Genomic DNA, 15,735 nt, shown 5'->3' with positions numbered 1-15,735 from the left:
CGGCAGAGAAAGACTTAAATACATGAAAGATTATCACAGTTATGTTCACAGCTTAAGCAGATGTATATGAAAGCCAGGAGAAAACGCTGTCCGTAAACGATACTTTATAGAGTTATGGGAAGACTGAAAATGCGTGTGCATGACCATGAATATTCCATATTGTTTTCTCGTGGCATTTCATGATCGCAGGTCAGCTGGCCGAAATGGTGCTTTAGGAAAACATAGAACGTACCATGCCTTCCTTGAGGTAGCTAAAGTAGAAAACAAAAGAAAATTTGAACGCTTAGAACTTCGAATATGCCCAAGTTAAGTTTGCAACATTTAGTAAGCACGAACTATAAAGAAGAGCCCTGGCCGGCGACTGACTGTACTGTTTATTTACAAGGAAAAGCAACTCCGGATGTAATAGTCATTGCTTTAATTCATCCGTGCGTACGTATTTATTCCCCTATTTACTCGGACATTTTAAGCAAACCTCAGTGCAGGTTCCCTAATATCATAACCAATGTTGTAATAAAGTCAGGCAGCACGTAAACGTAAGTCTTCAGAGTACGCCTTAAATTTAAGCATGCATGCTACAGAAATCTCGTAAACCGCTTTAACGCTTGTCCGTGAAAATGGAAGTTTCCCTCAAAACCACTGCGTCGTATCGTTAATGTTCATACTTTTTTTTTCTTGACAACATTTCTTCAATTAGGTGTATATTTAACATAAAAACATATTTCATCATTTATACTACAGGCTGAGAAATTTCTGAAATGTGATTGGCTAAGACCAGTAGTATTTAATTTGAAATTCTTACATGTAAAAATTACAGCCAGTTTCCATGGTAACTGAAAAATTATTGTTTCTAATTTTAAAACAATTGCGGATAGATTTCCCGATTGTGACGCGAAAGAACTACAACAATTTAAGGAAAATGCAGAAAATTCGAACACAAAGAAAAGCACTTAGACCTGGGTTACTGTTTGGACCACATGGGCTGAAGAAAAAGGATACAGTCCAGATATTGTAAACCACGAAGCCAAGGAACTTGACGAGATGCTTCAGAAGTTTTTCGCCGAGGTGTTGTGGTCCAAAGGGCTCCTTGGCAGCCAGCCTCCGAAGTCCCTAATAACGACAATGTGGTTTCTTTTGACGCAGCATTTCGGATTACGAGGCTGTCAGGAACACCATGACATGTATGTCGAAGACTTTTCATTCACCAAAGACGACAATGGCGTCGAGTACATCACGTACGAAGAAAATCCCACAAAAACGCGTCAGGGCGGCCTTCGCAAAAAAAGAAGAGTGGTTCAGCCGAAAATGTTTGCAACTGGTGGGCCAAGATGTCCAGTCAAGCTGCTAAAGACGTTTCTGTCACACAGACCCGAGGAAATGAAAAACAGTGGGCCATTTTACCTCGCGGTGATTGAGCGCCCTAAGTCTCAAGTGTGGTATAAGCGACAGAGAATGGGGATCCACAGCATTAATTCCTTCATGAAATCTATGGCTCTTCAGGGCGAGATTGAAGGTAAACGGCTCACAAACCACAGTGCACGCAAAACGCTGGTGAAGAAACTCAAAGCTGCCAACCAACCTCGCTCCGCAATTATTGGCGTCACTGGCCATACAAACGAGCGCTCTTTAGCCGACTACGAGGAAGGCGATGAGAATGAACAACGGCTGATTTCCTCAATCATAAGCTCTGACGGTCAGGCAAACACGTCCAACCAACGCCGTCCTCTTCAGAATGTTGGCCTTTCCTCTGATATGGAAAACACGCTGATGATGAATGAAGAGCGGTTCACTACAATCAACAATTTCCACGGCTGTCAAGTGACCATCAACTACCAGCTTAGCCAGAAGTTTCCCGAGCCGAGGTGCAGTGTTCCACAGGCAGAATCGATTGCAGATGATTGTTAAACTTTGATTGATGAGCCTATTAAAAACTTTCACTCTTTAGAACTGAGATTTATAGACATTCGAGTACAGTTTCATCACAGTTGTGTGATGTGTGACCATATGTGATGTTTACGCGATCACATGTTTAATCACATGTCATTGTAAAGCCATTCAACTGCGCGTGACTAAATAAAAATATCTGTGTTATATGAAATGCAAAATTTCTTTGCCTTGTAGTATAAACAAAAAATAGCACGGTTTCTTCGGGGTATTTGGGATAAATACCGGCTCGTGATATTTCAAAACTCCCCAAATATCACTCGCCGCGGCGGCTCGTGATATTTTGGTGAATTTTGAAATATCACTCGCGGTATTTATTCCAAATACCCGTAGAAACCGTGCTATTTCCTATACAAATTCTACACTAAGAAATAATACGATCATCTCGCCCATTAAGTAGTTGAATTCTACCTTTCTAGCCAAGTACTTTTCCGGTTCAGCTAGTTTTAAGGCAATTTTTTTTGTTCAAATATCAAATCAAACGTGCTATAAAATTCAAGTCTACTATACTTTGAGAATCATTTTGCCTTTTTTTTTCTTATTTCAGTCTACCTTGAACTTTCCGAAAACGGAAAAATGACCGAGTGTGCAAGTGGGGGATTGTATATCCGGGACATTCACAGATGTAACGGGATCGCTGAATGCCCGGATGAATCAGATGAAAACGGCTGCGAAGATGGTATGCTTCCTCAGTTTTTGCACTATGTTGCTTTGCTGCTATACTAAATAATACTCAATCAACATTTACTTTGGTCTCAGCATGTTAGGTCTGAAATTAAAAGGAGATTTATTTTACGTATTAAAATAAATGAATGACTTCTCCGATCTCTTCAAACCGAGCTCGGCCAATGTAGGGTTCATGGTTGGCTTTGAGTACAACATGCAGCGTAAAAGACCGTTACTAACAGTTCACTTTTACTCTGCTGTCAATTACATGTATCTTAACTGGTAACTCCTTGTTCAAATGCTATCGTGCTTTGGTTGAAATTAGTCTCTCTCTAGCCATTCGATTTGTCTTTCGCTGGTGTCGTCATAGTTACGATTGACAAACGGGTAATTGCTAAACTTGTACTAGTAGTTGGGTTTGGAACTTTGGATTTCCATGTTACTGAAAGCCAGTCGGTAGGAGAGCCTCTTACATGAAAAATGTTTTTAACACTTATCTTAAAATTAAAGAAAACTTTGGAGTTCTGCGTTAAAAAATGTCCTTTTTAGCACTAACAAAACAAACTGTCTCAGTATGAGACAAGACCAAAAAAAAAAAAACATTAATCAAAATACACTTACAATGGAAACATCAAGCTCCGATAATGAACGGATGTTACACAACATGGTTCCGGAATGAATGTCAGATTATGTCGAAAAATAGTCTGCCAATATTCTCTTCAACATTGAAAGAAAGATACAAGGTGTTAAAGTCAGCGCAGGTCCTCTCCCGCTCTGGATACGAGTTAGCCTTGAAGTGTAGGTGGCGTGACGTTAAGCTTGTTACAACCAAAGATTGGTCGTAAAATCACCTATACCTGGGTAACCGGTTCTATCGTGAACACCACGAGTTCTATCGAGCTTGAAGCCAAAGAAATTGCTAAGCAACTCGATCTAAATGACCGGGTTAACACCACCGCTAAGCGAGACGCCTTTATAACCCTCAAGGACCTACAATTAGCTTCCAGCTACGTTAACATTACTGGCGATGAGGAGCAGTACATTATTCTCCATGTGAAGAAGTCTCTTCTCTACAACACAAGTGAGCCATGGGGAAAGAAAATATCTACTGATCTCATATCGATGTAACCGTGGGCAGCTTTGACGGCACAGAGTCATGTGAGCACGTTGGCGCCTACCTCCTGCACTGCATTAAGGAGAAACATGGCTACAACTTTGGCTTGTACTGCGATGACGGCCTTGGTATAGCCCAGGCATCGCCCGACAAGCAGAGCAAATCAAGAAGGATTTATGCAACATTTTTGGCGAGCATGACCTTAAAATCACGATTGAAGCCAACAAAAAAGTCGTAAACTTCCTTAGTGTCACTCTTAACCTCTCCAATGGTAAACACATGTCGTTACAAGCGTAATAACATCCGGCTCTATATCAACAAAAAATTTAATCACCCGCCGCGTAATATCGACAACATCACACAATCTATTAGTAAACGACTGTCTGAGATTTTGTATGATGAAGAATCTTTCAAAAAAGCAGCGCCAATCTACCAGAAAGCCCTCAACAACAGCGGATACACGCATTATCTTACCTTTTTACCCAATTCCCAACTCAAACCGCATGCCCTGAATGAAGGAACCGTAAAAGGAAAATAATTTGGTATAACCCCCATACAGCAAAAATGTAGCCTCCAACGTCGGAACAGTCTTTCTCAAGATCGAGACGAAGAATTCCCAATGAGCATGTGTTACATAAGATCTTTAACGGTAACACAGTTAAGAACAGCAGCAGCTGCATGTCCAACCTGAAACAGAACATCGATGGCCTTAATAAATCCATTTTGCACAAAAGATCGTGTCACTTAAAACATGGACACCAGAAGGTCAAAGAGCGAGAGGGAGGCCAAAGACAACTTGGAGAAGGACGGTGGAGAAGGAAAGAAACAAGGCGGGGTGGAAGAGCTGGGAAGTAGCCAAAGCGATGGCACGGAATAGGGAGTGTTGGTCGGAAAACGTGACGGCCTTATGCACCTACTGGCGCGACGAGAAATGATGATGATGATGACTTAAAACATGCAACTGCAGAAAACCAGCTGAGTGTCCCTTGTGTAGAAATTGCCTAAAGGAATCCGTTATCTACCGAGCGACCGTCACAACTGAAGACAAAAACCCCTCCCACACCTACGTTGGCCTAACGAAAAATTATTTTAAGACCAGATACTCCAACCATAAAACGTGTTTCTTGAAAGCAAACACATCTGGAATTGGAAAGACAATAAGTGAAAGTTCAAATTGACTTGGAAAATTTTAAAGCAAGGTGCTCCATATAACCCCGCTTAAAATCGATGTAACCTATGCCTCTGGGAGTTTAGTTTATTATTTGCAAACCTAAGTTAGCCTCTCCATAGGCTTCTCTCAACAAACGGAATGAACTGAGAACTTCAAGTAGACACGCAAACAATATTCCTCCCGAAAAAAGCTAAATTTTAAAGCTCCATTGTCACGCAATTGTATCGGAGTTTATTTATAATTTCGAACTTTCTATTGTTGTGTAAAAGCGCTCACTTATTCTAGCTTTCCTATTTCCAACGGTCGCATGTGTATTTCAAATCAGTGTGACGATGTAATTTCGCATTTGGCAATTTCATCTGATGAGTGCTGCACACAAGTTGCGTAGCACGAAACCAAATAGTAATAAAATGCCAAGTCAAATCTTCAGCTCAGTGATCAGTTTGTGAACTGTTACATCTGGGGAATTGTATAATCTTATTTTATCCGTTTGCTATTTTAGCCTTTTGCAAGGACGAAGAGGGAAGTTTATTTCTAACAAAAGATGACAATGGTTTGCAACTTTCTCACTGTATGGATTGCCATTGTAAAGCAGGCTTTCTGACATGCCGTAGAAACTTGACCATTAACTTCCCTGGCTACTACTATGGTCTTTATGAGCATATTGAGAATTGTGCGCAACCACAATGCAACGTTGCCAAGTTTGTGAGAGAAAAAAGAGATCATTGTGAAGGTAACAAGTCACCGTCCTTACATTTACCAATAATATTACTTTTGGAATGGACTATAAAGTCCATGATTTAACAATAGCACAACTGACTTACAATATATTGGTTCTTGAGGATAGCGCGTTAGAATCAAAACTAACCATGGCGTAAACACAAAATCCTATGTCACACAAATGGTTGTAAAAAACAAACAAACAAACAATATAAACAAACAAACAAAACAAAAAGAAGAAAACAACTCAAAATAGATTTATTCATTTGGCACTTTGCACCGACGTCTTGAGGAGGAACAGAGCATTTTTTGTCTAAATCAAAAAGAGGCTTTTTACCCTAGACGAGGCTAGGGTCAGCGCCACAGACATCTGAAAGGAAGTGTAATTCCAAATACTATGGACATAAATTATAACTACACAAAAAATTCAGTTTCGCATATTATAGTGGTAAATATTCGTTGGCGTAGTTTCGCTTTGTGATATGCTTTAAATTGTAATTGTAATTATGGCATCAAATGCATTTGACTCTGGTCATGATTTAATGCTTACAAAGCTGGTTTTTTTTTTGTCTTTCTCTGTTTTTCGTATGAAATTTCAATTATAATCACAATCGGATTGATTCGTTCGCATTCATACAATAGAGGGGACAGATACTTACCTAGTGACTCCCTTTATTGGTAATATATGTTTCTTGTGGGTTAACCAAGTTAAAATTAAACTAATTATGACTTTCAATTGTAACTAGGCGTCGAATTCACCATAGACGACGGTATTTACTACAAAGGCCAAACATGGAAATATGCAGGATGTGATTTTTACTTTCCTGGGGCCCATGAGAAACAGGGTGTCTGCCCAGCAATGACTAGATCTGTTTGTTACGTTTACAATGGAGCTATCTGCTGCGCCTCAGAGTGTTCAGGTATTAACTTGTGTTCTTGTGTCTGTTTTCATTTATTAATTAATAATATTGCCTTCGTATTTCAAAGTCTTTACTCTAGTTTGCATGAGCTTTAATTGTCGTTCTTGGGCACCATCTTGGATTTAATAACTTTCACAGTGCCGATTCACAAAGTCTCAAAATAACATGTTTAGGCAAACCAATCTGTAATTCCCGGCGATTTTAACGAACAATTATAAATCATTAAGTGTTATGAAGGTCAATAATTCTTATAGTTTTAGTATTTATGGTTCGTCATCATCAATGTTTATTATTTTGTACCTACCGCCTTAGTCTTGTTATTCTAGGGCTGGACTGACTTTAAGTTGTTCACCTTATAGTTTATCGAGAATACTTGACAGCAGATTTCTCTAACGGTCACCTATACCTATGTGAGATAGAAAATTCGATTTTCTCAAACTTTGTCAGGAAGAAGCCTTTTACTAACTAATTTCTAAACTGTATCTTTGAAGTTGTTTGGATTTTTACTTTTTGTCGAGACGGTCTTACGTATTTTGCCTCAAAACTGGAGCAAATCTCGACTTCAAAATTACACTTTTACCTGCCAAAACTATTTTTCTGATTAAAAGTATCCTTTAAGCTAAATTTTTATCGCAAATCTAGCTTGGATAAAATAAAACAACAACAAAAGAATTTAGAGCGTCTTGAAGATAAGGCACTTGAGCTCATTAATCGCCTGACAGAATTCTTTTACCTTTCACGTCGCGATCATTATCCTCAAAATTGATCCTGAAATATTTGCCTGGGGGTCTAATCTCCAGTAAAATAGTGTCTAGGTCTCTAAGATCAGTCACTGTAATTGAAAATAGGTACCAGGCTGCGAGCATTTTAAGCATATGTTTATTTTGAATAACATGTAGTTAGTGACTGAGTGGAAGGGCCAGACGGGAAAATATTTGGCTTGAGGTCAGGACGTACGAATATTTGGCTCCAGGTCGGGACGTACGGACCGAGCGCAGCGTGGTCCGTACGTCCTGGCCGAGGGCCAAACATTTTCCCGTCCAGCCCGACCTTACTCAGTCAATAAGCATTTTGTCATATGACCACTCAGTGTTGAAAATTATGTTTGAACCTAAGTAGCGATTACATAACATCAGACGGCCGCGCGCGGAACAACTACAGAAAAAGAAAAAAAAAAAAAACTTATTTATTTCTTCGCGTCGAACAAGAAACTCACAATTGATCGAAAAACATGACTCGTTTTCTTATTTTTGTTTTTCAATGTAAGTCCACAATTCCAATTCATGGTAAAAAGCCAACAGAAAGCAAGTGACATAAAGCTGTCAAAAATATGTCAGAACCATCAAAAACTTATTAGCGAGTGGCAAACGTTCCCTTCACGCTTCACTGAAATTGCTCACAGATCTTCATCTGAAGACTCAAGAAAATGTCAGCGTCGTTTCAGGCTATTTGTCGACCTCTTGTATTCTCTTGAACAAGGGAGAACCAGCAACTGAATATTAATGACACCTTTCTTGGCCCAGTGCCTGGGTTTGCTGACTTTGCTGGCTTTGCTGTGTAGTAGAAATTCCAGGGAATTTGATTACCTGGATGAACTGTACGGTGTGTTCGTACTCAGTTTTGTCTCTTCAAACAATACTGATGTAGAAAATGCAGAGCAATTTATCCAGCTGTACGCAAGGTATGTTTGTGATTTCTCTTGTGATTGCCGGACAGTTTGACCCACGATTAATTCTTTGATGCTTCCCACTGAAAGAAGTTTCGCCTCAAGACCGTCTGCTTATTCCAAAGGTTAATTATCGGACAGTTCATCCGGAAAAGTTGTTTTCTTGGCCGCCTGTTGTCGTTGGCTTCTAAGAAAGCTGTGAACTTCTTTATTTGTGAGTGTCGACTTTGTCTCTGTGCTTTCGGTGTAAGCTGGCGACTGAAGTAGTTCTGCGTCGGACAGTTCGCCTGGATAGTAAAATTAGCTCTCAAAATGTTCACTTTCATCACTCATTTTGAATAGAACAAAATTTTGCAGCGACAAAATTGTTTTTGTCATTAACTCGCGTCGACTTTTGCCGTACGCATATCTAGTAGGGCCGTAGGCTTTTTTGCGGCCCTATCATACCTTTGGCGGTTGACAGCGCACGCAACGAAATATCAGATAATAAATCAGCATCGAGAAAAATCTTTAAGAAAACTAGTGGAATACATGGTTGACGAAACACTGGGAGTAATTTGCTACCTCAATTTAGCCTTGAAATGGTAAGATCGTCTGAAGGCTTTTATACCTTACGTCATAGTTAATAGAGGGGACTGGTTATGAAGCCCGGCAAACATCAAAGGAGCAAAAAAAGATGCCAAGATTTCTGTTGGAAAGTCCCCGACCGTGCACAATCTTTTGTTTCGCGCTCATACCGTGTGTGCATGAATTACGCAACCAAAACGGTTTTTTTGGTTAGTTCCTCAGTATGGAGTAAACAACTATTGTGTTTTGTGCACGGTCAAGGCCAAAAAAAGAGACTGGTTACCACGTGACCTGACAACAGTAAAAATAAAAGTTTAATCCTCATCGCCTGGTGCCGTTTAAGGTGGCTCGAAACAGGTTTCAGCACTATTTAACCACTCTATATACGATGATGCCAAAATCATGGCATCAAACAAACTGCCCAATCATTGGTAAACATGTTTCTGTCAATTGTGTGACAAGATAGGTCACCGTAACAACATTATGATCTGCCAAAAGTATCATTAATTTTATTTTTAAGCGCTTATAACTCAAAAACGAGCTCGGTGACTCTCACTTTTTAATGGGCTTCGATAAAACGAGGAACATGGAACATTCCGGAACATCCCGGAACATTCCGGAACATCTCGTAACATCGTATAAGTATCATAATTACGCGAAAAATATGTACAATAGAATTTTGAAAAATTAAATCAAACAAAAATAAACTGGTATCAGCTCGGAAAATAGAAACAAAACAAAAACATAAAAAAAAAGGAAAACTGAAAGAAAACTGAAAGTGACTGCAATGAGTGAAGGCTAGCAACTAAGAAAACTAAATCATTCCTTCCAGCTGTTCATCGTCAGTTTAATCACGTGACTGTCCTTTATTCCCAGATTTCGTTCTTCACAGAAAATTAAGGTGGTAGCGTTCGAACTCATTAATCAGACCTAAAAGTATGGGTACACGAGTGGGATTCATTTATTCAATTCATTACGTCAATACAAAGATATGCGTATACACGATTTCTTATGAAGGAATAGTTTCTCCATGAGATAGAAATAGAAACTCTTCGGCATCGAGTTTCTTGTCTAAACTAGTTCGGACTGTTCGACCTCTGATGACAGTGTAAACAAATACAAACACAAAATTTAAAAAAAATTGGCGACGCGCCCGCTGTCTTGCGGGGTCGCTGGTCAAAACTTTATTGTCTCTAGAAATATTTGTAACAAGTGTTGGCGATCTGAAATTCAATTCTTAGTGTCGTCAACAGTTCAGATGCATCTCCTGGAAAATGTTTGTCCAGTACAAGTTAATACTTAATTAATTAAAAATACTTTTACCGCAGGCTATAATCTATTCATCGCTAGTTCAACTTCACGTGCAGATCGTTATCTGACATTCGATCAAACATAGTTTTCTATCGAGCCATTCGAACACCACCAAAGTAAACCAGATATGCGAAAACCGCGCGTGAACGCGCTGCTCTATAAATCTTTGATTACCACTAGTTTATTAATAACAACTTGCTTGTTAGTCGGGCTTCCGGAAAGGCCGAGTCTGCACTTAGTGGGTCATAGTGCCAGGCGTTCCTAGCGGAGCGGCGCGAAAACTGGGGATGATAAACAGCAACATGAAGATGGAATAGGGACAAAACTATGAATACTGACTTAACAAGCAACTGTATGATGCTTAGACAAACACCTCAGATGGTGAAGAAATCAGGGATCAAAAAAGGAGACGCAATGAATTACCTGGCATTCGTCGTCAGAATCGTCCATGTTTGTGTTAAAAAACAGAGTGCTGAAAAGCGACGTGACGCAATTGGCGGGAAAGAGGAGAGGAGCCTGCACTCATTGCGGTCAGTTGAATGAATACCCAACGCTTCCTACCCCTCTGCTACCGACTCCCCTATCCCTAATAATATCTTTTCATATTTCAAGCTGATACCAGTTTATTTTTGTTTATGTTAGTTTCAAAAATTTAATTTTACATATTTTTCGCTTAATTACGCTAATTATTCGATGTTCCGGAATGTTCCGGAATGTTCCATGTTCCTGGTTTTATTGACGGCCCTTTTTAGTTTCGAATTGTAATGAACATGGTAACATGAAGTTTAAAAATGTGGAGTGGGATTAGAGCTACCTTAAATTTACGAAAATTTAAGGTGGCCCTGAACGCACTCTACAGAATTTTTTTTTTGGTTTAACTTTGCAAAAAGTTGCATCTTATCATGCTTATCCGTCGCAATTCGATAATAAAATAGGGGGTCACCACGCTCGTTTTTGAGTCATAAGCGCTTAAAGCTAAATTAAGTGTGTTTTTAGCAGGTCGTATTGTACTGTGGTAACCTGTCATGTAAAAGGGTTGACGGCAACTTGTTTACCAGTGATTGGATATATGTATGATACCATTATTGTAGCATACCTTGTTAAACAATGGTAGCATTCATCCTTCAAAGTATAGCTGTTAGAAAAGTGCTGGAAACTGTTGCCAGCCTCCTCAAGTAAGAAAAAAAAAAAAAAAAAATAGCGAAGGCATTTAAAGGTGGCTCGATCTGATTTTTGAGTAAAGATACTGTTCAACTTTGAGCGACTAGAGCACCACCAGGGAAATATGAGAGTTTTCAATGACATACGTTTTACCAAGATCTAAGATACATGGCAACGTTATGACGTCATACTCCATTTTACTTGAGACCGGATAACCTATTATAGGAGATAATTTTGGTCTACGACTTCCAGATCTATGACTTGACATAGTTGTCTAAACGGTGGCAAAATCAAAAAAAAAATCAAGGGTCAGAGCGTTTTTGAGAAGATTGCGGGTTACGTTTCAAGGTGTCCAAACAGAGCAAAGACAAAGCTGTTTTAATATATTATTGCAAAGTTTGGCCACAAGAATTGACTAAATAGTATTTGGTCTTAAATGAATCTTGTAACATCTATTTACCTCGGGTTATAATATCCCAAAGAAATCGCTCCGTTTGATTTTCAGGAGGACTGGTTTGAATAACCGCTGGAATGGAAGTATCAAAAATTGACCTTACAGTTATTGATTAGGCGGGAATTAAACAACACCCGATGATATATATTTTTTTAAAATTTGCCCCACAATGATGTCTATTAATATTAATTCAACGTAATCCTTCAGTTTCAAATTCATGGAAACGTTTTTTAGACCGCTAATTTTTAGCCCCAACTCAGGAAAATCTTGCCCTTATTTTCACTCATGTTGTTTATCGCCTTCATTATAATTTTCTTTTGTCTGCAATCACCATGCTATTGTACATTTCTGTGTATCATAAATTCATAAAACGCGTAATTGCTTTCCGACGATTCTCCAGAATCGAGAAAATAACATAAAATAACGCGTATATTGTAAATGACGATTTTTTTTGTCAGCAAAGGTAACTCAAAAGCGTGTTTCTCACTAACATTAAGCTAAGCGTTCTACCAGCATTGTAAGTATTCTCTAGGGGACAGCTTCTGCTTGTCATCTATATCCTGAGAAATATTCCCCTGCCCGTATCTGTCGTTCTAAGCTTGGAACAAAGTTACCTTACACTGAGTATACAATTTCTGCCATGTACAGTAGATAATCATCTTTATTGACGTAAGACCACACACACTGTCTTCTAGTAATATTTCCAGTATTATACTGACGCTGAACAACAAATACAAAAATGTATGCATGTAATGTAATTAAGAGTCACTGACCGGAAATATCGAGAATGGCTGGCCAGGTTCGAAAAATCGAAAATCCTGAAACTTTGCCTAAAGAACGCTTTTAGGCAGCTACTTTCGAAAATGTTATTCCGATTTTCTTAGAATTTAAAGTATTCGAGAAATTCGCAAAAAAACGAAAATACAGCTTTTTGCCTCATTAAATATACAAAAAATATCTGGAAAATTGACGAAGTTCTCGGTATTCGCATTGAAACACTTTACAAAACTAGAACACGGGGTAAACTTAGCATAAGAGCTTTACCTTTCTTCTATCTAACAATAAAAAGTTTTAAAGTTTTCAAGCATTCTGAAGGGTTTCGTCGACCGTCGAAGAATTGCCTTTTCAAGCCCCTATGAAAACGGCAAAAATTGCGTAGTTTTACGGGCTTAAAACGCATCTTGGTATGTCCGATATGGAACTAAAACAAGTACTGTGCAAAAGAGAGTTGTTTCTACTATAATAATATGGAAAAAAAATTCTGGGCAATTAAGGTTCACACAGGTAAAATGCAAAAGTTCGCGACAGTCTCTTCTCAAATTTGCATAATGCGGTATGTTCAAAGAACTCTATTGTTGAGCACTCTAGTCTGTTTTTGTTCCATTTATGGGCCTTGCTTTGTGGGAAATATACAAAACGAGAGTTGATCCATGTCGTTATTACATCGTTTCATTATTTCACGCAAGGTACATAAAACTATAGAAAAAGCCCAAAATATAAGTTCAACATGCTACATATACTACGTGACTGTCGTCACGTAATATATATTTTCAGTTAGCTCCAATTAATTGGAATTCCTAGATTATTGAGTTTTAGACATTTGCTTATAATAGAGACATATAGGGCTTTGTCTTTCCCGACTATACACACTCTATTAGTCTGCAAATATTCGAAAGGAGGCTAGTCTTTAAAGTATTTTTTAACCATATGTCTCGATTTTGATCTTGATGGAAAGCGAATTTAATAAATGCACTAAATGAAACGAAGAGGTTTTATTAACGCGATCCAGCTAGACCAAGGAAGCAGGTTTTCTTGAAAAATAGAGTTAGATTGTTTGAAAACTATCCTGCGATCTGACCTCGGTTGGAATTCGGCCTAGTCCTATTTCTTCATGTGTTCCTCATACTAAAACAAAGTAAAATGTCATCGTAGCAAAAAGTGGGGGAGGGGGGGGGGGGGGCTTAATTCGGCACGTGAAAGGCAAGAGCACGCCGTTCAAAGCGAAGTCGTGCTACTGCCGTGCGGAAAGGCATTAGGTCTGCCGTGCTATAAGTAGTCATGCCGACTTCAATTTAGCCGGCCGAACTAAGTGCATGCATGGTTTCAAATGTCGTGCTACTTCCGCGCTTGAGTCGAAGTTCTTGGTGTTCGCATTGAAACCAATTTACAAGACTAGAACACCGGATAAACTAAGCATACATGAAAGCTTTACATTAAGTTAAATTTTGAGGGGTTCCGTCGACTGTCGAAGAATTCAAGCCCCTATGGCAACGGCAAAAATTGCGTAGTTTTACGGGCTTAAAACGCGTCTTAGTTTGCCCAATATCGAGTCGAAATAAATACTTTGACGGAACTTTTGGTCTTCTTCAATCAGTATTTGAAACAAACAATCTGGGCAGTAAGAATTCGCGCCAGCAAACCCAAACGTTTTTGAGGTTAGGTGAACTTATTTGCATAACTGATGAAAATTGAAAAGTCTCTTTATAGAATGACTACTCGATATATTTCTGACGACGTTTTTTTTTTTTTTTTTTTTTGTCGTTGTTAGTGTCTTCAATTACTTAGCCTTAATAGCTTCCAAATGATAAAGAAAGAGGGAAGATCGATGGTTAAACTGACAACCGTTTACATAACGCATTATCCCCTGTCATAATTTGGTTCAATCCCCTGAACGGTACCGCAAAACCTCTCGCGGTGGACCTTTTGAGGATTAATCCCTAAAATGTACGACAAGCACCCCGTTATTTTTATATGAGTCTTTCCCCCTCCCCCCCCCCCCACTCCCCCCCGGGGGGGGTGACTAAAGTTTGCATGCCGTGGAGCGCGACTTGGCTTCGGCGTGCTCTTACCGTGTCGAACAGAATTCATAGCCTGCTGCATCAGCTGCCGTTGCTAATATTCGTAGCATTTAAAATGGCCTTCAGCAAAGCAAGGGTCTTCCGATCTTCTGCGCAACTGATTAAATGCGACGTTTGGAATCATCGCTGTTGTCTTGTCATTGCCACTGCCGGGACAAATTTATTTGAGGTCGGCACGACAGAAGCACGACGTTTGGGCTAAGCCGAATTCCGACCGAGGTCAGCTCGCGGGATAGTTTTCAAACAGTCTTACTCTATTTTTCAAGAAAACCTGCTTCCTTGGTCTAGCTGGATCACGTTAATAAAACCTCTTCGTTTCGTTTAGTGCATCTAATTAATTCGTTTTCCATCAAGATCAAAATCGAGACACATGCTAAAATTTACTTGAAAAGACTAGTCTCCTTTCGAATATTTGCAGGCTAATCGAGTGTATATAAACGGGAAAGACAAACCCTGATATGTTTCTATTATAAGCAAGTGTCTAAACCTCAATAATCTAGTTAGTAATCCCAATTGGAGCTAACTGAAAATATATATTACGTGACACCAGTCACGCAATACATGTAGCGTGTTTAGTCTATGTGACTTTGAACTTATATTTTGGGCTTTTTCTGCAGTTTTGTGTACCTTGCTTGAAATATCAAAAACGATGGTCTAATAATGACATGGATCAACTCTCGTTTTGTATATTTCCCACAAAGCAAGGCCCACAAATGGAACAAAACTCAACGATATGGAGTTCTTTAAACATACCGTATTATGCAAATTTGAGAAGAGACTGTCGCGAACTTTTGCATTTTACCTGTGTGAACCTTAATTGCCCAGAATTTTTTTCCATATTATTATAGTAGAAACGACACTCTTTTGCACAGTACTTGTTTTAGTTCCATATCGGACATACCAAGATGCGTTTTAAGCCTGTAAAACTACGCAATTTTTGCCGTTTTCATAGGGGCTTGAAAAGGCAATTCTTCGATGGTCGACGGAATCCTTCCAAATGCCTGAAAAATTTAAAACTTCCTATTGTTAGATAGAAGAAAGGTAAAGCTCTTACGCTAATTTTACCCCGTGTTCTAGTTTTGTAAAGTGTTTCAATGCGAATACCGAGAACTTCGTCAATTTTCCAGATATTTTTTGTTTTTTTAATGAGGCAAAAAGCTGTATTTTCGTTTTTTGAAAATTT

At 39.0% G+C, this 15,735-nt stretch overlaps 3 protein-coding genes across 3 annotated transcripts in view; all 3 read left to right on the top strand.

Annotated features, from left to right (window-relative positions):
* LOC145468097 (uncharacterized) overlaps window positions 1-8,038 on the top strand; it is a 24,173-nt gene extending 16,135 nt beyond the window's left edge. The window contains exons 4-7 of the mRNA XM_081451781.1: window positions 2,492-2,623; window positions 5,398-5,628; window positions 6,362-6,535; window positions 7,938-8,038. Coding sequence (XP_081307907.1) covers window positions 2,492-2,623; window positions 5,398-5,628; window positions 6,362-6,535; window positions 7,938-8,038 — 638 coding nt within the window. The remainder of the gene's footprint in view (window positions 1-2,491; window positions 2,624-5,397; window positions 5,629-6,361; window positions 6,536-7,937) is intronic.
* LOC145479928 (uncharacterized) lies at window positions 1,143-2,010 on the top strand. The gene has a single exon (XM_081458407.1). The coding sequence runs from the start codon at window positions 1,180-1,182 to the stop codon at window positions 1,903-1,905; it is 726 nt and encodes a 241-aa protein (XP_081314533.1). The 5' UTR covers window positions 1,143-1,179; the 3' UTR covers window positions 1,906-2,010.
* The window catches only part of LOC145468081 (uncharacterized), a 17,957-nt gene continuing 10,259 nt past the window's right edge, over window positions 8,038-15,735 (top strand). Inside the window, exon 1 of the mRNA XM_081451756.1 lies at window positions 8,038-8,216. Coding sequence (XP_081307882.1) covers window positions 8,038-8,216 — 179 coding nt within the window. The remainder of the gene's footprint in view (window positions 8,217-15,735) is intronic.

Source organism: Orbicella franksi, chromosome 2 (assembly GCF_964199315.1).
Source record: "Orbicella franksi chromosome 2, jaOrbFran1.1, whole genome shotgun sequence".
NCBI lineage: Eukaryota > Metazoa > Cnidaria > Anthozoa > Scleractinia > Merulinidae > Orbicella > Orbicella franksi.
This window is presented reverse-complemented; position numbering and strand designations above follow the sequence as displayed.